The sequence below is a fragment of the Rana temporaria genome, chromosome 3 (genome assembly GCF_905171775.1).
Source record: "Rana temporaria chromosome 3, aRanTem1.1, whole genome shotgun sequence".
Taxonomy (NCBI): domain Eukaryota; kingdom Metazoa; phylum Chordata; class Amphibia; order Anura; family Ranidae; genus Rana; species Rana temporaria.
Genome location: NC_053491.1, coordinates 100,554,299 through 100,576,644, shown reverse-complemented (window position 1 = coordinate 100,576,644; position 22,346 = coordinate 100,554,299). Strand labels below are relative to the sequence as shown.

General features: G+C 42.6%; 1 protein-coding gene across 4 annotated transcripts in view; it reads left to right on the top strand.

The window, feature by feature from the left end:
* Positions 1-22,346, top strand: part of ALPK3 (alpha kinase 3) — a 162,563-nt gene that overhangs the window by 123,155 nt on the left and 17,062 nt on the right. For 2 of the 4 annotated variants that reach the window (XM_040343100.1, XM_040343099.1), the window contains 2 exons: positions 12,454-12,660; positions 18,884-20,831. In XM_040343100.1, coding sequence (XP_040199034.1) covers positions 12,454-12,660; positions 18,884-20,831 — 2,155 coding nt within the window. Of the gene's footprint in view, positions 1-12,453; positions 12,661-12,687; positions 18,295-18,883; positions 20,832-22,346 lie in introns of those variants that run through there. The other 2 variants (XM_040343097.1, XM_040343098.1) reach the window with 2 other exon arrangements.

The following is a 22,346-nucleotide window of genomic DNA, read 5'->3' as shown; positions in this document are numbered from 1 at the left end:
ACTATTTTTGCCAGTAAACGGTCAGTCTGCTCACCCTCCTCATAAAAAGCCTGTTTATTGAAAAAGCGTTTCTTGTCAGCCGCCTCCCTAGTGATCCTGTCCACTGCCTCCTGTGCCGCCAACCATGCTTCTCTAGTTGTGTCAGAGGGGTCTGCAATAAATTCTGCCTCTAACCTGCTCACCAACTGTTCAGATTTTCCCTGACACCATTCGTTCTGGACTTGATACCTGTAACCTCCGTGATCAAGATTCCCCGGAGAAACGCTTTAAACGTCTCCCAGATCAATCCTAAGTCAGAGTGATCCTGATGGCGCTGCCAAAACCCAGCAACCTCAGCCGCAACCCGTTCATGGGAAGAGAACAAGTTAAGTCAAAATGCGTTAAGCTTCCACAGAGCCCTAGGCAGATCCGCAGCAGGCCTAGCAATCAAGGAGACCAATAGGGGGAGTTAGTCTTTTGCCAAAATTGACATTTAAAGCCCTGTACACACGATCAGTTTGTCCGATGGAAACAGACCGATGGACTGTTTTCATCAGACAAACCGATCGTGTGTGGGCCCCATCGGTTTGTTTTCCATCGGTGAAAAAAAATAGAACATGTTTTAAATTTTTCCTATGTATAAAAAAAACGATAGAAAAAAACGATTGTGTGTGTGGAAGTCCATCGGTCAAAAATCCACGCATGCTCAGAATCAAGTCGACACATGCTCGTAAGCATTTAACTTCATTTTTCTCAGCACGTCGTAGTGTTTTACATCACCGCGTTTTGGCACGGTCGGATTTTTGACTGATGGTGTGTAGGCAAGACTGATGAAAGTCAGCTTCATTGGATATCCGACGAAAAAATCCATCGGATTAGATTCCATCAGATATCCGATCGTGTGTACGAGGCTTTAGTTGTATGTTAGTCATCTGAATTGTTTTAGTTTTAGTCGTATTTTAGTTGCATAAAATCTCCAGTACATTTTAGTCAAATAAAATCAAATAGGTTTAGTTAAATTTGAATGCATTTTTTGAGCATTTCTTTAGAATTGCCAAACTCATTATATACTCCTGCAGTAAAAATGAATTTATGGTATTAAAGGTTTGAACATGCACTACAGACACATATTTCGCCGTTGCGATTATATAAAGTTTTTATTAATTAAAACAAACAAAAATATAGCTTTTTGACAAGCAGTTTAAGTACAACTTGAAAATATAAAAAACCCAAAAACTGTAAACTCTATTGACTGTAATGCACGTAATTGCACGTATTACCTGAATACAGGTGAAACTCGAAAAATGTTAATATTGTGCAAAAGTTCATTTATTTCACTAATGCAACTTAAAAGCTGAAACTAATATATGAGATGGATTCATTACATGCAAAGCAAGATAGTTCAAGCCGTGATTTGTCATAATTGTGATGATTATGGCTTACAGATCATGAAAACCCCAAATCCACAATCTCAGAAAATAAGAATATTACATGCAATCAATAAAACAAGGATTGTACATAGAACAATATTGGACCTCTGAAAAGTATAAGCATGCATATGTACTTAGTACTTGGTTTGGGCCTCTTTTGCAGCAATTACTGCCTCAATGTGGCATGGCATGGAAGCGATCAGCCTGTGGCACTGCTGATGTGTTATGGACCAGGGTGCTTCTTAAACCCCTCAACACCAATCAGTTTTGTTTTCCAAACCATCACTGCCCTGTATTGGCTCTTTGTCTCTGTTCATCACAGAAGCATGAAACAGCATGCAAAAACGAAACTGAAACTGTAGGTATATTATAAGATTGATTTTTATCTATTTTTAATCAGTTTTAAAAGGAATCAGTTAACTATTATGTCTCTATACCCTGTAAACAGTCATTTCTGCAAAAAATCTGTTTTCCTTTACAACTCCTTTAATTAGCTGATTGGAGTGGGACACTTAGCGCCTAGAATATTGCAGCTTTTAGCAATATTCAAATTTTCTGAGATTGTAGATTTGGGGTTTTCATGAGCTGTGAGCCATAATTATCACAATTATGACAAATCACGGCTTGAACTATCTTGCTTTGCATGAAATTTGAGTCTATCTCATATATTAGTTTCACCTTTTAAGTTGTATTAGTGAAATAAATTAACTTTTGCACGATATTCAAATTTTTCTAATTTTCACCTGTATATTACCAACATTAAATATCAAGAAAAAATAAGAATAGCTTTTTTCATATATATTTTTTTTTTTAGCAACTTAGTAGATGCCCCTACATATGTGTATGTGGTAGTGCAGTGTTAATGTTGATGTCGAATTTCAATTTAGTTTTAGTCATAAAATTAAACACTATCAAAAAGAGAAGTCAATAAATAAAAAAAGGCAGTGGAATAAGAAATTATCTTCTCAACCAAAGTCAGGACATTTGTCAAATTGTGGAACAGTTTCATATGCAAAATGCAAAAAAAAACAAAAGAACACCCAGGCTACCAAAAGAGCAACAAAGCAGAAAACTTGGTACCCAACAATGACATGCACTGCAGAGCTACTGTATAATGCCGCGTACACACGGTCGTTTTTTGTGATAAAAAAAAAACGTAATTTTTTTGCATGAAAAAAACGACGTTTTTCAAACTTCATTTTAAAAAATGACGTTGCCTACACACCATCGTTTTTTCAAAATGCTCTAGCAAAACATGGTTACGTTCAGCATGTACGGCGGCACTCTGTTCCATTCAAGCTCACGTCATAACTTGCTTCTGAGCATGCGCAGGTTTAAAAACGTTGTTTTAAACGTCGTTTTAGCCTACACACGGTAATTTTTTATGACACAAAAAACAACGTTTTTAAAAACGACATAAAAAATTGAAGCATGCTCGAATTTTTTTTTTGTCGTTTTTCAGAAGACATAAAACAACGTTTTCCCCACACACGGTCATTTTAAATGATGTTTTTTTTTTCTATTTCGTTTTTTTTTCATCACAAAAAACGTCCGTGTGTACGCGGCATTAGGCTGACATACATTGCCACTGTGACAAGACCAGACATAGCTGCAACAGTTGGAATACTTTCTAGAAAAGTGTCAGCAACTGGTATCTAAAGGGAACAATTTGGATGAAGCTATGTCTACAACTGAAGCTGACTGCATTGTAGCAGCACATGCATGTCAAGGAACATTTGCCAACTCTTAATGGACATGGATGTGGACATTGATGTGAAGTATCATCTGCTCCGGGACACTCAGGGGGAATGTGTTATTGACATTCAATTTTGCCTGTCAGAAGAGATGCACTTACAAAGCCATTGTTAAAGGAACATCATATTCTTTAGAAGAACATAAGTCATATAGCAAGGCACATGCTGTTGAGAAGGGGTATTGGAAGTGCAACAACATGTACAATACACTTGGAACTATAGATGGCGGGTAGTGATATACTAGCATCTATGGCCCGAATTCACAAAGACTTACGCCGACATATCTAAGTATACGCCGCGTAAGTCCACGGATGCGCCGTCGTATCTATGCGCCTAATTCACAGTACAAGATACGCCTAAATTTTGGCTTCCTACAACCGACGTAAGTCTCCTACGCTGTCGTATCTTTGGTGCATATTTACGCTGGCCGCTAGGGGCGCTTCCATCGATTTACGCGTCGAATATGTAAATGAGCGAGATATGTCGATTCACGAACATACTTGCGCCCGTCGCAGTAAGCTACGCCGTTTAAGTAAGGCGTACGTCCGGTGTAAAGATAAACCACCAAATAGTTAGGGTATGGACGTCGGAACTGCCCTCGGATTTTACGTCGAGTAAATTCAACGTGATTCTGAGCATGCGCGCACATGCACCATTCGTTCGGCGATTCATTTACATGGGGTCGCGATTAATTTTAATACAACACGCCCACTACCTGCTTACGCCGGCCCATTTACGCTACACCGCCGTAACTTAGGGAGCAAGTGCTTTGTAAATACTGGTCTTGCCTCTCTATGTTATGTAGTGCATATGAGCTGCGCTACGCCCGCTTAAATATATGCCGCTGTACCTGAATCCGGCTATATGTGTTTATATATGCTTGTATATTTTGGACAGGAAGGGATTGTTATTTTCCTCTGCTTGCTCCTGTAATGCTGTTCCCATGCATGTATGCTGTTCCCCTATGTAAGTAAAGCTGCATTTTATATTCCTGAAGACCTCAATGCCTCATATTGTCACATAACTAACATTATCTTCTGCTGTTTACTGAGCCCAAGCTAAAGCTAACTAGAGAATCCCAGGCCAGAAAGAGCAGCAGTTAATTAAGGTAACAGAAGCTGCAGAAAAAACTCTATTTAAGAGGTTCCAGTAATAATATACTACAAGGTGACCACCAGAGCTTTTTTTCTCAGAAAATAGGTGCAGGAACTCAACCACTAGCCGTTGAGATTTCACAAACAGTAGAAGGGTCTTAAAGGGGCATCAAATACCAGAATTGCATTACATACAGAATGCAGAGTTCAGGGGGTTACAAAGCTGTCACTTGTAAACACAGAAACCAGACTTCTGTGTTTACAAGTGATTGTGGTGAGTAGACACCAACGGGTCTGAGCCAAAGGTAGTGGAACTCAGTTCCCCCAAGTTCCCCCTGAAAAAAAGCCCTGGTGACCACTACAAATACAGTAGCTATCTGGTCAGGGCCATCTTTAAGGCAGGGCAAAAGGAGAAGCTGCCCTGGGCCCTGTTATTGTTGTGGGGCCCAAAGCAGCTGCCTCATACTTGCTAATAGGGATGAGCCGAACACCCCCCGTTCGGTTCGCACCAGAACCTTCGAACGGACCGAACGTTCACGCGAACATATCGAACCCCATTGACGTCTATGGGACTCGAACGTTCGAATTCAAAAGTGCTAATTTTAAAGCCCAATATGCAAGTTATTGTCGGAAAACGTCTTTGAGAACCCGGGTCTTGCCCGTGTATCAATGGAAAAAAAGTTTTAAAAACGGTCGTTTTTTCTGGAGCAGCGATTTTAATGATGCTTAAAGTGAAAAAAAAATTCCTTTAAATATCGTACCTGCTGGGTGTCTATAGTATGCCTGTGAGGTGGCACGTGTTTAGAACTGTCCCTGCACAAAATGAGATCACTACAGTATAAGAAAAAAGTCATTTAAGACTGCTTGCGGCTTTAATGTAATGTTTGGTCCCTGCAATATGGATGAAAATCACTGAGAAAAATAGCATGGGTTTCCCCGCCCCCTCCCCCCAGGTCATTACAAGCCCCTTTGGCCATATATACTTTGAACAACATTATACAGGCGGTGCAAACAAGACAGGGACTGTAGGTTTGTTGTTAAGTAGAATCTGTTTTGTAATTTTCAACTGGTACTTCTTTAAAGTGTAGCTTCAGCCATAAAATCTTTTTTTAAGCTTTTCTGAAAACATAGAGAAGGGTTATCACCCCTGTAACATTTGTTTTGCTGTCTGTGTGCATCTGTTCAGATGATTGCGCCTCACTTTCTGTCCCAATGACAAATGATTTTTTGAAAATTCGTTTTTTTTTGTGAAACAAATATATCTGATAAAGCATCAGTGGACAGGAGACACCTTTTACAGAAGAGAATTTCTCTTCCTATGGGTAGATTTCCTCTCACTTCCTGTTGTCTCCTTCCGTTTGCAAGTAGGAGCCGTTTGTAAGTTGGATGTTTGAAAGTAGGGGCCTGCCGTATATACTCTGCATAAATTTGGGCCCTAGGTGTTGGTTTTGCCACAACACTGTAAGCCCTCACAGTTAGTCTTGGTGGGCGCTGGAACGCCCTGCTGTGAAATATTAGATCAAGCATTGTAATTACATGCCCCTGTTGAACAGGGGCAGAAAAATGGGGCCTTAGGCACTGGTGCTGGTGCCACAACACTGCAACCCCTCACAGATACTCTAGTTGGAGTGCAGGAATGAGCCCGCTGCAAAGCATTGCATCAAAAATTGTAATTACATGCCCCTGTTGAACAGGGGCAGAAAAATGGGGCCTTAGGCACTGGTGCTGGTGCCACAACACTGCAACCCCTCACAGATACTCTAGTTGGAGTGCAGGAATGAGCCCGCTGCAAAGCATTGCATCAAAAATTGTAATTACATGCCCCTGTTAAACAGGGGCAGAAAAATTGGGCCTTAGGCACTGCTAACGGTGCCACAACACTGCAACCCCTCACAGATACTGTAATTAATTGGAGTGCAGCAAAGAGCCACATGCAAAGTATTGCATCAAAAATTGTTATTATACGCCCCTGATAAACAGGGGCAGAAAAATTGGGCCTTAGGCACTGGTGCTGGTGCCACAACACTGCAACCCCTCACAGATACTCTAGTTGTAGTGCAGGAATGAGCCAGCTGCAAAGCATTGCATCAAAAATTGTAATTACACGCCCCTGTTAAACAGGGGCAGAAAAATTGGGCCTTAGGCACTGCTAACAGTGCCACAACACTGCAACCCCTCACAGATACTGTAAGGCCCCGTACACACGACCGGATCGATCCGCTGGGATTGATCCACGGATCAGTTCCAGCAGATAGATCCGGTCGTGTGTACGGCCTAGCGGACATTTTCAGGCGGATAAAAATCCAGCCGACGGATTTTCAGCGGATAAAAATTTCTTAGCATGCTGTCCGCCGGACTTATCCGGTCGTCTGTACAGACTCACCGGATAAGTCCGTCCGATCCCATCCCTCGCATGCGTCGTAATGATTTGACGCATGCGTGGAAGTATTTACCTTCCAGGGTCGCGCACATCGCCACGTCAGCGGCGCGGCGACGGCGCAGCCACGTCACCGCGGATGTATTCCGCAGGGATTTTGATCTGATGGTGTGTACAGCCATCAGATCAAAATCCGCCAGAGGATTTATCTGCTGGAAATGGTCGGGCGGACCGTTTCCAGCGGAAATCCTCTCGTGTGTACAAGGCCTAATTAATTGGAGTGCAGCAAAGAGCCACATGCAAAGTATTGCATCAAAAATTGTTATTATATGCCCCTGATAAACAGGGGCAGAAAAATTGGGCCTTAGGCACTGGTGCTGGTGCCACAACACTGCAACCCCTCACAGATACTCTAGTTGGAGTGCAGGAATGAGCCCGCTGCAAAGCATTGCATCAAAAATTTTAATTACACGCCCCTGTTAAACAGGGGCAGAAAAATTGGGCCTTAGGCACTGCTGGCGGTGCCACAACACTGCAACCCCTCACAGATACTGTAATTGTAGCGCAGCAAAGAGCCACATGCAAAGAATTGCATCAAAAATTTTTATTATACGCCCCTGTTAAACATAGGCAGAAAAATTGGGCCTTAGGCACTGCTAACGGTGCCACAACACTGCAACCCCTCACAGATACTGTAATTAATTGGAGTGCAGCATAGAGCCACATGCAAAGAATTGCATCAAAAATTGTTATTATACGCCCCTGTTAAACAGGGGCAGAAAAATTGGGCCTTAGGCACTGGTGGCGGTGCCCAGAACCAACAATGTTCTTACAAGCTATCAGCAAAATCATTGAGGAGGAAAAGGATATTCAGTCAGCATAACAGGACAGTCACTCAGCATCAGCATAGGCAGTCTCCAAGGGATCTGACATTTCAAAAAAATTATTAAATTACATCAGCATCAGGTGCTTGGTAGCTGGTGTTGATCCAAGCCTGATTAATTTTTATGAAGGTCAGTCGATCGACCGAGTCGGTGGAGAGGCGCACCCTGTGATCGGTCACAAAGCCTCTAGCAGCACTGAATGTGCGTTCTGAAAGAACGCTGGATGCAGGACAAGCCAGTAGCTGAATTGCATACTGTGCAAGCTCTGGCCAGTGATCCATCCTCAAGACCCAGTAAGCCAGAGGATTTTCGGTGGGGAAGGTGTCCAAGTCTGATCTTGCCCCTAGGTATTCCCACACCATGTAAACCAGACGCTGGCAAAGGTTGCTGGAACCGGTCATACCTTGGGGCTGCGGACTAAAAAATTGTCTGAACTCATCGGTCAGATGGCCACCTTCTCCACTGCTCCTTCTGTGACTCACCGAAGCCTCAGCAACACGTTGTCCAGGACCAGGATTTGGTAATCTCCCAGGTTCTGGGAACGCGTTGCACAGATCTTTCTGAAAGGCCTCCCGAAGATGTTAAAAGGGAAAAGCTACTGCTATGTTGCCTTTTCAGAAAACCCCAAATTTTATTTGTTGTGAATTTCATGATAATAAATATCAGTTTGAAAAATAATTTAATCTTAGGCGGAAAAAAACTAAATTGGGCCATGTTTTAACCCTTTGACTGCTATGGCATATACCATATGTTTTTGGGCTACCTAAAAGAGGGACACTCCCTTGACTGTCAGTGTTAATTTATCAATCAGTTTCATAAATAAAAGTTTAAACATTTTAACTGATAACAGTTACCAAACTACTCATTGTATCTAAAGAACTGTGCTAGTCCATTGTGATAAAGGTGCATGTAAGTATATTTATATACGGTATGACAGTAAAGAAAATTGTTCTAGACCCTTGGCTGGTTGTATTATTAGAAAGTGACTTCATTCGCAGCTGCACAGAATGTTGACACTGATTAGCTATTTCCATTTTTGGATTTGCAAATATTGCCCAACTAAATTCACCTACACTAAAAGCAGTAGGTGATTTCATCATTCTCACTAAAGAAAATAAACAGACACCTCTGTAGCCATTGAAACATGCCCAGAATAGTGTGAGCGTGTAAGTCATGAAGGCTACTGTGACTTACACACTCCTGAAATTACTTGATGTCTATGAGAAGGTAGCCAAGTGATAATGACGTGATGGAAATCTGCAATGCAGACTGTCTACCAGTGATACCCAGAGTTATGTAAAATCACTCCACCAGCTTTGTAGTACCTTCCATTCAGGATGTAACCTCTAACTTTACAGCAATCATACCAAGCTGCAACAGCTTGAGGAATCAATCTTCATGTAGGTCATTCACTCTGTGGAGATGCTACATCTTTAATCACTGCTTTAGTTGATCTGGAGCGTGCAATCAGGCTTTGTAACAAGGCAGAGTGAAAAAGCAATGATGTTAGATTTTCTTTCTTGTTTGGTACAAAAAAAAAAAAAACTATTTGATGCACGAGCTGCATGGATTCAGCACAATGGAAGTCTGCAATCTCCAAATCTGCCTTTCCAGATACGTACGTGTTACTAGTGTGCTTGCACACAGTTTCAGTGGTGGTCACACTTGCCAGGCTGCTGCAGGACATAAGGCTCAGGTCACACTACTGTGACCATAAAGTCATGCAACTTGCTTGTGATTTACTTGCGACTTCCTTGTGACTTGCTTGTGATTTCTTTGTGACTTACTTGAGACTTTTGTGATTTAACATTGCAGTCTTTGGCAGTCAAATCGCACCAAAGTAAAAAAAAAAGCAGTGCAGGAACCTTTTTTTGTTGCTGCGACCTAAGTTGCATTGATTAAGATGGCACCCATTGAAATGAAAGTGTTTTGATTTGTAATGCGACTTTATGTGTTGCATTGTGAACCGGGGTTTTTTAAAGGACCCTGGGATGGGAGAAATAGACCCCGGGATCAGTGGGAAGGGCCCCTGGCCCTGAAGAAGGGCCCCAGAACAAGAGGAAAGGGCCGCCAGGACCAATGAAAAAGGCTCCAGAATGATGGAAAGGGCCTCTGAGGTCAAGTGGGCCCTTCACGGTTCCTTGCACCGCGGCTCACTGTATCTGTGGTCTAAATTTCATATGATATATTACTTTGCATATTGTACTTTAAAGGATAAGTTCTCCTTTGGGAACATGTTACATGTTTAGGGTGAAAAATGTAACATGTTCCCACTGCTGTAGCCACTCAACGATCCTCTTTAAGCTACTTACTTTTTGAAAAGAGCATTCTATGAATTAATGAACTAAAAGTACCGACATCCTTTGTGGATGTCGGCTTGTAGCTCTCAATGAACTACCAAAGCGCTGTTGAGTGCTGTGGTAGTTTATTGATTCTTCCTGTCAGTGTAAAACTGTCTGCCCGTACAATGTATGGGAAGACAGCTTACGCTCACAGTCTGCGTGACACCTGCACGACACCAGCAAACTGCTGATTGTTGGTGCAATGCTTTCCAGGCTCCTACAAAAAATAGTAAATGCAAATTTTTACCTGCAAAAAAAATAGCATTTTTTTTTTAAAGGTCAACTTATTCTTTAAATATTTCTAGCCTAGCCCTATTAATCTGAATGATCTTGAAAGTTTGTAAACTTACTTTGTGAAGATCCCCACACATTTACTTCCTCGAATTCTGTGACACTAATTCACTATGCCCTGTGAGTAGGCACTGCTGTGTCACACATTTCACAGAGCCTGCTTTCTGAACTACAGAGGTGCTTACCGTGTTTCCCCGAAAATAAGACCGGGTCTTATATTAATTCTGGCTAAAAAAAAACACACTAGGGCTTATTTTCAGGGGATGTCTTATTTATTTATGGTATGTACAAAAAAGTTTCTCCCCCTGTCTGCTCTGGAGTCAGCATTGTGAAATTCTGTAATCCCAAAAATAATTCTTTGTTTAAAGACCTTATAAAATTATGTAATCCGTTCTGTAAAAAGATAATATCATGTGCAGTGTGTCTCCTTGTGTAACATTATTGTGGAAAATACCTTATTTACAGTGCCGCTTGCTGCTCACGTGACCCGCTGGAGCTCAAATACTGCAGAGGGAGGGAGCAAGATCCCCAATGACGTCAGCCCCACTCTGAGTACTGCAGTGGGTAGGGGCTTCATAAAGTTTTATTGAAAAAAAAAAACAGCTGACATCAGCAAGGAGGAGAGGAGAAGAGCTCCGGCAGGTCACGTGAGCACCCAGCAGTGCTGTAAATAAGGTATTTTCCACAATAAAGTTACAAAAGGGAGACACACTGCACATTATATAATCTTTTTACAGAACGGATTACATGTTTTTACAAGGACTTTAACTAGGGCTTATTTTTGGGGTAGGGCTTATATTGCAGCCATCCCAGAAACTCACGCTAGGTCTTATTTTCGGGGTAGGGCTTATTTTCGGAGAAACAGGGTAGAGGAGCAGTATTGGGGGCGGAGTCCTTACATAATGACAGCTTGCCGCAAGGTACCATGGGATATATAGTCCTTAGAAATTTGTAGAAAGAGATGGCCAGCAGGCAGTGCTCACAGCATGGAAAGAGATTTTCCAAGTAAGCTTATAATGGAAGATCAAAAATAACTATTGTTTGCACTGCTTTTACAATGCTGATGTTATAAAATTAAAGTGTATGTGATGACCATAGACCTCTTTTAAAACTAACAGCTCACTGATAGGCTGTGTGAGCTATTTTTAACTTGTCATACTGTCATAGGCGTTCAAAAGGTAAGCATAATCAATAAGCAAATTCATTTTATGCACTTTGTCTATCTGCTTTTTGGAACATGAACCCCTCATACCATACAGTATAAATCTTATACATTTGTTTTCAGTTTAGGTAGATGGTGCTTCTATTAATTTCTATGAACCAGGTGCCACACACGCGAAATAGAGCTGAGGCTCCCAATCATAGGTGTGCGCAGCCTATTGCATTAGGGTGTGCACCCCAAAGCTCAAACACACACTACCGATCACTCACGATCTTCATTCAGAAAGGGAAGGGTCCAGTAAATGATATACTTACCGGCCCTTTTCCCCACAGCAACAGCTGGTGGGAGAGGAGAGGAGTGAAGCCAGAAGAGCTGTAGGGAAAAGGGGAGGAGCTAGGGAAGTAGAGGAAATTTGTGCTGCACAGGGTGATTGGGGTGTGCCTGGGCACGCCCTGTGCGCACGCCTATGCTCCCAATACAATTTCTGATGTTGCTCAAGTTCAACAGTGCAAAAAAATTTAATCTACATCTTTAGTCTATGTAGCTTTATACTTTTTGATAAGAAAAACAGGGGTTTGCATTTGCTGCATTGTACATTCAAAATACAGTACTGTTACCCTTAATTGTAGGGCAAAGTAGGTTTGAAGTATGATTGCTCTTACAACAAATTTGATTAGCACAGATCACTGCAGGATCAAAATTATTGGCCAGATAGACATTTAGTAAAATAAAAAATAAAACCTCTATATAAATATACTTTCTTTCTCTAACGTGTGATAGTGGCCCACAATGTCGGGGACCGCCTAATGATCCCTTCCCAGGTTCAATTGCAATTTGACTATATAAATATATGTTTCATGATGTGATAGTATGTATATTGTTTAGGAGTGTGCAAAAATATAAAGATAAGTATGAAATTAAGTATCCATGCATTAAGCATTGAAGCTGGATGTTACCAAGAACATGTTCATAATACCCTAATCTATAGAGCAATGCAATGGCAGGTGCCTTATTTTTTTACAGGCCATACTATAAATTAAATTAGCAATAAAGCATGTTATTTTTTTATTTGTGTTTCACTGCAATTTGTAGGTTGGGTTAATATTAATCTTTTTCTGCTCTGTGTGTGCTTTTTTTCAGGAGAAGGCTCGAACGGAGACACTACAGAAGCTGGAGAATTTAGAAGTGGAATACATGGCTTTACAGAAAGCATATGCCCTATTGCAGCAGCAGCTTGAACTAAGCCAGATGGCAGAGAAAATGAAAGCAGAGGAACAGAGGGCAGAGGCACAGAAGGCAGAGGCAATGAAGGCAGAGGCAAAGAGGGCAGAGGCACAGAAGGCAGAGGTACAGAGGGTAGAGACAATAAAGGTAGAAGCAATAAAAGCAGAAGCACAGAGGGCAGAGGTACAAAAGGCAGAGGCAGTTTTTGTAGAAGCACAGAAGTCAGGGGCAATGAAGACAGAGGTACAGAGGGCAGAGGCAACAAGGGTAAAGGCAATAAAAGCAGGGGCACAGGGGGCAGAGGCAAAAAAGATAGAGGTACAAATGGCAGGGGCAATGAAGGCAGAGTCACAGAAGGCAAAAATACAGAGAGCAGAGACATGGAAGGTAGAGACAATAAAAGCAGAGACAAATAGGGCAGCGACAATGAAGGCAGAAGAACAGAAGGCAGAGAAAGAGAGGGCAGGAACACAGGAGGAAGAAGCAAAGAAGGCAGAGGCAATGAAGGCTAAGGAAAAGAGGGCAGAGACACAGAAAGCAGAAGCCCAGACAGAAGATGCACAGAAGGATAAGGCAATAAAGTCAGATGCACAAAAAGCAGAGGCTTTGAAGGCAGAGGCACAGGGGGCAGATGTACAGAAGGTTAAGGCATATAAGGCAAATACACATTTGGCAGAAGCATTGAAGGAAGAGGCACATAATGCAGTGACAATAAAGGCAGGGGAACAGAGAATAGCGGCAATGAAGGCAGAGGTACAGAGGGTAGGGGCAATATCGGTAGAAGCAATAAAAGTAGAGAAACAGAGGGCAGAGGCAATAAAAGCAGGGACACAGAGGGCAGAGGCAAAGAAGACAGAGACACAAAGGGCATGGGCAATGAAGACAGAGGCACAGAAGGCAGAGGCAATGAAGGCAGAGTCTCAGAGTGCAGCTGCACAGAAGGCAAAAATACAGAGAGCAGAGACAATGAAGGTAGAGACAATAAAAGCAGAGGAAAATAGGGCAGAGACAATGAAGGCAGAAGAACAAAAGGCAAAGGAAAAGAGTGCAGGAGTTCAGGAGGAAGGAGCAAAGAATGCAGAGGCAATGAGGACAAAGGAAAAGAGGGCAGAGGCCCAGAGAGAAGATGCACAGAAGGATAGGGCAATGAAGTCAGAGGCACAAAAAGCAGAGCAAATGAAGGCAGAAGCACAGGGGGCAGAGGTACAGAAAGCAGATGTAAAGAGGGCTAGGGCAATTAGGGCAAATACACATTTGGCCGAGGCATTGGAGGCAGGGGAACAGAGAACGGTGGCAATGAAGGTAGAGGCACAGAGGGCAGAGACACATAAGGCAGAGGTACAGAGGGTAGGGACAACAAAGGTAGAAGGAATAAAATCAGAGGCACAGAGGGCAGGGGCAATAAAAGCAGAGGCACAGAGGGTAGAGACAATAAAAGTAAGGGCAACAAAGGCAGAGGCAATGAAGGCAGGGTCTCAAAAGGAAAAAATAGAGAGAGCAGAGACAATGAAGGTAGAGGCAATAAAAGCAGAGGCACATATGGCAGAGACAATGAAGGCAGAAAAACATAAGGCAAAGGAAAATAGGACAGGAGCACAAGAGGAAGAAGCAAAAAAAGCGGAGGCATTGAAGGCAGAGGCACAGGGGGCAGAAGTACAGAAAGTAGATGTACAAAGGGGTAATGCAATTAGGGCAAATACACATATTGCAGAGTCAATAAAGGCAGGGCAACAGAGAACAGTGGCAATGAAGGCAGAGACACAGAAGGCAGAGGTACAAAGGGTAGAGACACTGAAGGCAGAATCAATAAAAGCAGAGGCACATAAGGCAGAGGTACAGAGGGTAGAGACACTGAAGGTAGAAGGAATAAAAGCAGAGGCACAGAGGGCAGAGGCAATAAAAGTAAGGGCAATAGAGGCAGGGCCAATGAAAGCAGAGTCACAGATTGCAGGGGCACAGAAGGCAAAGATACAGAGAGCAGAGACAATGACAGTAGAAACAATAAAAGCAGAGGCACATAGGACAGAGACAATGAAGGCAGGAGAACAGAAGGCAAAGGAAAAGAGGACAGGAGCACAGGAGGAAGAAACTAAGAATGCAGAGACAATGAGGACAAAGGAAAAGAGGGCAGAGGCCCAGAAAGCAGAGGCCCAGACAGAAGATGCACAGAAGGATAAGGCAATGAAGTCAGAGGCACAAAAAGCAGAGCCATTGAAGGCAGGGGCACAGGGGGCAGAGGTACAGAAAGCAGATGTAAAGAGGGGTAAGGCAATTAGGGCAAATACACATTTGGCAGAGGCATTGAAGGAAGAGGCACATATTGCAGAGTCAATAAAGGCAGGGGAACAGAGAATGGTGGCAATGCAGGCACAGGTACAGAGGGCAGAGGCACAGAATGCAGAGGTACTGAGGGTAGAGACACTGAAGGCAGAAGAAATAAAAGCAGAGGCACAAAGGGCAGAGGCAATAAAAGCAGAGTCACAGAGGGCAGAGGGACAGAAGGCAAGAATACAGGGAGCAGATACAATAAAGGTAAAGACAATAAAGGCAGAGGCAAATAGGGCAGAGACAATGAAGGCTGGAGAACAGAAGGCAAAGGAAAGGAGCACAGGAGCACAGGAAGAAGGAGCAAAGAATGCAGAGGCAATGAGGACAGAGGAAAATAGGGCAGAGGCCCAGACAGAAGATGCACAGAAGGATAGGGCAATGAAGCCAGAGCTACAAAAAGCAGAGCCATTGAAGGCAGAGGCACAGGGGGCAGAGGTACAGAAAGCAGATGTAAAGAGGGGTAAGGCAATTAGGGCAAATACACATTTGGCAGAGGCATTGAAAGAAGAGGCACATATTCCAGAGTCAATAAAGGCAGGGGAACAGAGAACGGTGGCAATGAAGGTAGAGGCACAGAGGACAGAGATACATAAGGCAGAGGTACAGAGGGTAGGCACAACAAAGGTAGAAGGAATAAAATCAGAGGCACAGAGGGCAGGGGCAATAAAAGCAGAGGCACAGAGGGCAGAAGCAATAAAAGTAAGGGCAACAAAGGCAGAGGCAATGAAGGCAGAGTCTCAGAGGGCAGGGGCACAAAAGGAAAAAATAGAGAGAGCTGAGACAATGAAGGTAGAGACAATAAAAGCAGAGGCACATATGGCAGAGACAATGAAGGCAGAAAAACATAAGGCAACGGAAAAGAGGGCAGAAGCACAGGAGGAAGAAGCAAAAAAGGCAGAGGCAATGAAGACAAAGGAAAAAAGGGCAGGAGCACAGGAGGAAGAAGCAAAGAAGGCAGAGGCAAGGGAGGCTAAGGAAAAGAGGACAGAGACACAGAAAGCAGAGGCCCAGACAGAAGATGCACAGAAGAATAAAGCAATGAAATTAGAGGCACAAAAAGCAGAGGCATTGAAGGCAGAGGCACAGGGGGCAGAGGTACAGAAAGCAGATGTACAGAGGGCTAAGGCAATTAAGGCAGATACACATTTGACAGAGGCATTGAAGGAAGAGGCACATAATGTAGAGGCAATAAAGGCAGGGAGACAGAAAACAGTGGCAATGCAGGGACAGGTACAGAGGGCAAAGGCACAGACGGCTGAGGTACAGAGGGTAGAGACACTGAAGGTAGAAGAAATAAAAGCAGAGGCACAGAGGGCAGAGGCAATAAAAACAGGGACACAGAGGGCAGAGGCAATAAAGGCAGAGGCACAAAGGGCAGGGAAAATGAAGACAGCTTCAACAAAGGCAGAGGCAATAAAGGCAGAGTCACAGAGGGCAGGGGGACAGAAGGCAACAATACAGGGAGCAGATACAATAAAGGCAGATTCAAATAGGGCAGAGACAATGAAGGCAGAAGAACAGAAGGCAGAGGAAAAGAGGGCAGGTGCACAGGAGGAAGAAGCAAAGAAGGCAGAGGCAATGAAGGCTAGGGAAAAGAGGGTAGAGACACAGAAAGCAGAGGCCCAGACAGAAGATACACAGAAGGAGAAGGCAATGAATTCAGAGGCACAAAAAGCAGAGGCATTGAAGGCAGAGGCACAGGGAGCAGAGGTAGAGAAAGCAGATGTACAGAGGGCTAAGGCAATTATGGCAGATACACATTTGGCAGAGGCATTGAAGGAAGAGGCACATAACGCAAAGGCAATAAAGGCAGGGGAACAGAGAACAGTGGCAATGCAGGCACAGGTACAGAGAGCAGAGGCACAGAAGGCAGAGGTACAGAGGGTAGAAACGCTGAAGGTAGAAGAAATAAAAGCAGAGGCACAGAGGGCAGAGGCAATAAAAGCAGGGACACAGAGGACAGAGGCAAAGAAGGCAGAGGCACAAAGGGAAGGAACAATAAAGACATCGGCAACAAAGGCAGAGGCAATAAAGGCAGAGTCACAGAGGGCAGGGCCACAGAAGGCAAGAATACAGGGAGCAGACACAATAAAGGTAGAGACAATAAAGGCAGGGGCAAATAGGGCAGAGACAATGAAGGCAGAAGAAAAGAGGGCAGGAGCACAGAAAGAAGAAGCAAATAAGGCAGAGGCAATGAAGGCTAAGGAAAAGAGGGCAGAGACACAGCAAGCAGAGGCCCAGACAGAATATGCACAGAAGGAAAAGGCAATAAAGTCAGAGGCATTGAAGGCAGAGGCACAGAGGGCAGAGGTACAGAAATCAGATGTACAGAGGGCTAAGGCAATTAAGGCAGATGCACATTTGGCAGAGGCATTGAAGGAAGAGGCACATAATGCAGTGGCAATAAAGGCAGGGAAACAGAGAACAGTGACAATGAAGGCAGAGACACAAAGGGCAGAGGCACAAAAGGTAGAGGTAAAGAGGGTAGGGACAATAAAGGTAGAAGGAATAAAAGCAGAGGCACAGAGGGCAGAGACAATAAAAGCAGGGGTACAGAGGGCAGAGGCACAAAAGGCAGGGGCAATGAAGACAGAGGCACAGAATGCAGAGTCACAGAGAGCAGTGGCACAGAAGGCAAAAATAGAGAGAGCAGAGACAATGAAGATAGAGACAATAAAAGCAGAGGCACATAGGACAGAGACAATAAAGGCAGAAGAACAACAGGCAGAGGAAGAGAGGGCAGGAGCACAGGGGGAAGAAGAAAAGAAGACAGAGGCAATGAAGGCAAAGGAAACGAGGGCAGATACACAGAAAGCAGAGGCCCAGACAAAAGATGCACAGAAAGATAAGGCAATAAAGTCTGAGGCACAAAAAGCAGAGGCATTGAAGGCAGAGGCACAGGGGGCAGAGGTACAGAAAGCAGATGTACAGATGGCTAAGGCAATTAAGGCAGAGACACATTTGACAAAGGCATTGAAGGAAGAGGCACATAATGAAGAGGCAATAAAGGCAGGGGAACATAGAACAGTGGCAATGAAGGCACAGGCACAGAGGGCAGAGGCACAGAAGGCAGAGGTACAGGGGGCTAAGGTAGTTAGGGAAGATGCACATTTGGCAGAGGCATTGAAGGAAGAGGCGCACAATGCAGCGGCAATAGAGGCAGGGGAACAGAGAACAGTGGTAATAAAGTCAGAAGCACAGAGAGCAGAAGCACAAAAGGCTGAGGTACCGAGGGCTGGGGCCATGAAGGCCGTAGCACAGAGGGTGGAGGCACAGAAGGCAGAGGAAATTAAAAAAGAGACACAAAGGGAAAAGAAAATGAAAGCAGAGGCACAAATGGCAGAGGCCATGGAAGTAGAGACACAGAAGGCAAAGGCGCAGACTACTCAATCTGAGAAGGCAAAAGCTCAAAAGGCCAAGATACAGGAGGTAGCATATATGTTTTGAAACAGTTTTTAGTTTTACTGAAGATTTATTCACAGCTCACAATATCTTAAATCAAGCTTAAATTGATGACCTTATAATAATAACTATCACTGTTATTGTGATTAAAGCTTCTCATCCTAATTACTTCTATCAAAAATCCATAAATAAGGGGTCCTCATTTAAAGAGAGTAGGTAGAGCTATGCAAACCTTTATGTCCCAGAGATCAAACGTGCATCCAGAACTTCTGGTGTATAGCACAGATACAACCTAATATTATTGGGCTGTTTGCTCCACAATTGCAACTGGGGCATTAAAGAATGATTGTCATTGCTCCATCCACTGTCTTTGGGGAATAAACTCCTTTTTTTTTTTATTTCATATTGAAAGTGATGTATTTTTTTACCCTCTTTTCAGTACTTTAGTGGAGAGCTTTTGGTCACTTTTGGAATTCCTTACCAAAATGTGCCCATTTATACTATATAAGTGAATACGTATAGATCAATAAAAGTTAGGGTTTTTAAACTCAATTATGCTGAGTATTTTATGAAAAATACCAATTGATTTATTTCCGCACCGGTATATTTCTTTCAGATGCCAGGGCTCTCAGAATACATGGGAACTCCTGTAACGAATCTTACTGAGAGTAGTGAAACCAAGGTTGAAAAAGCAGAAGAAAATATTGAACAGAAGAATAATTTGAAATGTCCACACTCACCAGAACCAATACATATGGAAACTGAAGAGTCTACTACACTAGAAGAAACATTTGCACTGAGTGCTGTGACTCAGGTTGAGCAACCAGAATCTCTTTCAAAACTAGAATCTGATGTGCAATTACATGAGAAACAGGCTCTAGAAAGTGACAAAAGCTTACTTAATATTACAGTGCTTCCAACTAAAAAGTCTATACAACTCCCAGAAATTGTAGGTACATGTTCCATTGAAGTTGAGATGACTGAGGAGGAGGAGAAGAAACTCAAGGCACACCAATTTGAAACCAGACACAATGAACCACTGTTAGAAGATGGCTCTCTCACTAGAGCAATACATTTAACTGAGCAAGTGAACAAAACCGTAGCAGAAACAGATTTAACATCTGAAGTATCATCAGAATTACCAACTCAAGAACATGTTTCAGAAATAGCTGAAAATGTACAGGATGCTGATCCTACAGCAGACAGTCCATCTAAATTATTACTACGTGATCAAAACCAGTCAGTAGTGACCCTCCTTCGCGATGTGAAAAAAGCTTTGGAGTCTGGAGTGACTACTAAGGATGAAAGCTCTGTAGATCCTATTTCCTTGCAAGCTCCATTAAATCTACAGCAGGCTGAAGAACATGTTTCAATGCCAGCCTTGCCACCAAACATGAGACATGATGAAGAATCTGAGCAATTGGTAATTAGCAGTTCAACCTTCAAAGATAAGGTAATTGAAACAGAGCTGCCTTCCACTGAACAAATTTCTTTACAATCAGAGCAGGAATTTGTTCAGGAAAATGTATCACAACATCAAGATAAACAGGATCACAGTCTGGTAACAACCCTGAAAAATTCTTTGATGATGTTATTTCACATTAAAACAGCAGACACTGAAGACCATAAAGTGAAAACAAATAGCCAAAGAAACTTGACAGAAGCTCACCAAGAATTGTCCGGAGACATGTATTCACCTGAAAGAAGTCCCCCAAGTTCGCGGAAGGTTTATGAATCTGGAAAGGAGAGTGACTCTCCACTGAGTCCAGTAAGCATGCATTCCTCTTCCACTTCAGGGAAACGGTCTCCATCATCTGAAGAGGATATGGTTCAAAGTGCAGATTCATTGACAATAAGTCCAGCAATTCCCAGGAGAATCACAGATTTTACAAGGAAAGGGGAAATAGCCCAAGTGGAAAGTGCTCCAATGAGTCCAGTGACACCAAAGAGAAGTTCAAAGGGCATTAGTGAAGAAACCTTCTTAACTAAAGAAGATCTAAGTTTTAGTCCTTCCACTTCAAGAAAAATTGCAGCTAAAATAGCTGCAGGATCAAATCCCATAGCTACATTATCTGTTCCTTCTATAGTTGTCGGTAGCCTACCTTCTGAGAATGCACCTGAAAGTATGCTGTATGAACCCCAAAGAGACAGCAATCGTAAATGGAGGTCTAGTGAGAACTTATCTTTAATCCCTTCGGCAACACCACAGGAGCTGGCTTCTGGTGCTCGCCGTAAGATATATCTTCCTAAGCAACTAGAGGGTCAAGATGATGGTAACATGGGTGCCATAACTCCACCCTCCAAAAAAGGGAGCCCCAATGTATCGCCTGGGTTGTCTAGAAAAAGCAGCTCACTTTTGGTATCTCAGTCTCCTCCAGTGGAAAGACGTTCTCCTGGTACAACCCGAAGAATGGCAATGCTAGAAGTTCCAAAGATATGTGAAGAAACTGTAGATCAAAAAAAGACATCTGACTCTAGTCCTCAAGAATCAAAAGATTCAGGTGTTCCACTTAAGGAAGAACCACAGATTACAGAAATTAAAAAAGTAAAAGATCCCTATAAAGGTGGGTCATTTAATGACTTAGTTCAGATATGTTGTATTTTCCCTACTGTGAACCAGAAAGATTATCTAAACAATTCTTTAAACCAGAAGCAACCTTAAACTTTATAAATTATACTGAGACCAGAATTTATTGTATCAGTTACTATTTATTTAGCATTTGAGCTGAACATGGCAAGCAAAAAAACCCAAATTATCTTTGTGTTGAATAATATTATTATCCCTTTCATGCCTAAGCCTAGTTCTGACATTTGTTGCTTACAAGTTAAAATCCGTTTTATTTTTTTTTGCTAGAATATTACTTAGAACCCCCAAACATTATGGGCCAGATTCACAACCAGCGGGCGCAACGTAACTTTTCCGATTTAAGTTACACCGCCGCAAATTGCCTAAGTTAGTGCCCGATCCACAAAGCACTTACCTGGAAATTTGCGGCGGTGTATCCTAAATCAGTCCGGCGTAAGGCGGGCCAATTCAAATGTAATTGTACTGCGCATGCTCCCGACGCTATTTTCCCGACGTGCTTTGCGTGAAGTTACGTTGCGCCAAGGTTTTGTGAATTGCGACGGGTAAAAAAGAGTTGCGGTGGGAAAAATAAAAAATTGTAAAAAAATTTGACAGCGACGTCAGCCAAAGAGTCCCGAGACCCTAGGGGGAACAGGGTGGGGAGGGAGAAGAGGGGGAAAAGGAAGAAAGAGAAGATAAAGAAATGACTCAAGAACAAATAAGAAGGCACCAGGATACATCCTTTCAAGCTTCTTCACTAGTTCCTTGGGACTATTATTATTACATCATTTTTGATTCACTTATTGTTTTGGACTAATCATTTGTCTAAAATGTTATGAGCGTATCAGTTCATATATTGTTAAATTAATTTGTGTTGTTAGTGCGAGAGAGCAGCTCCATTTATCATTTTAGTGCAATTGAAAAAATGAGACCAAATGAGTATAGGGTAAAGGCTGCTTGAGACCTATTTCCTATCAATAGTTACAGGTCAAAAAGGTGTTGGCTAGGATTTTCAAGGCACTGATAACATGACCATAGAATAATATAAAAAAATATTTATTGACATAAAACAATATACAATTTAAAAGCATTAGGGACAGGCCCCACAGATCAGAAAGGCAATGTAATGAAATTACAATTTTCAATTTCAATTGTATATTCTGGATGATGGCACATTGATATATTATTTATCAGTCTTAATTGAGGCTATACTCTCCCTTTTTGTTTAGATTAAAGTGCAGTTTATTTTCCCTTTTATGATACTGTTGTCAATGCCCGATGTCTGTCTCTGAAGCTTTGATATTTTCTCAAAGCTACAATACAAGATAAAAAATCATCTTTTTTTTTTTATCCTGAACAATTTTCTTAGAAAAAATAAGTAAACACAGGCTATAAGTGGCCTTGAAATATTAAAATCATCATACCAATATACATCACATCTATTAAACACATGAAAAATACACCGTCTTAAAGGCAAGTGGTGTAGAGCGGTGGACTGCGCTACTGGAGTGTT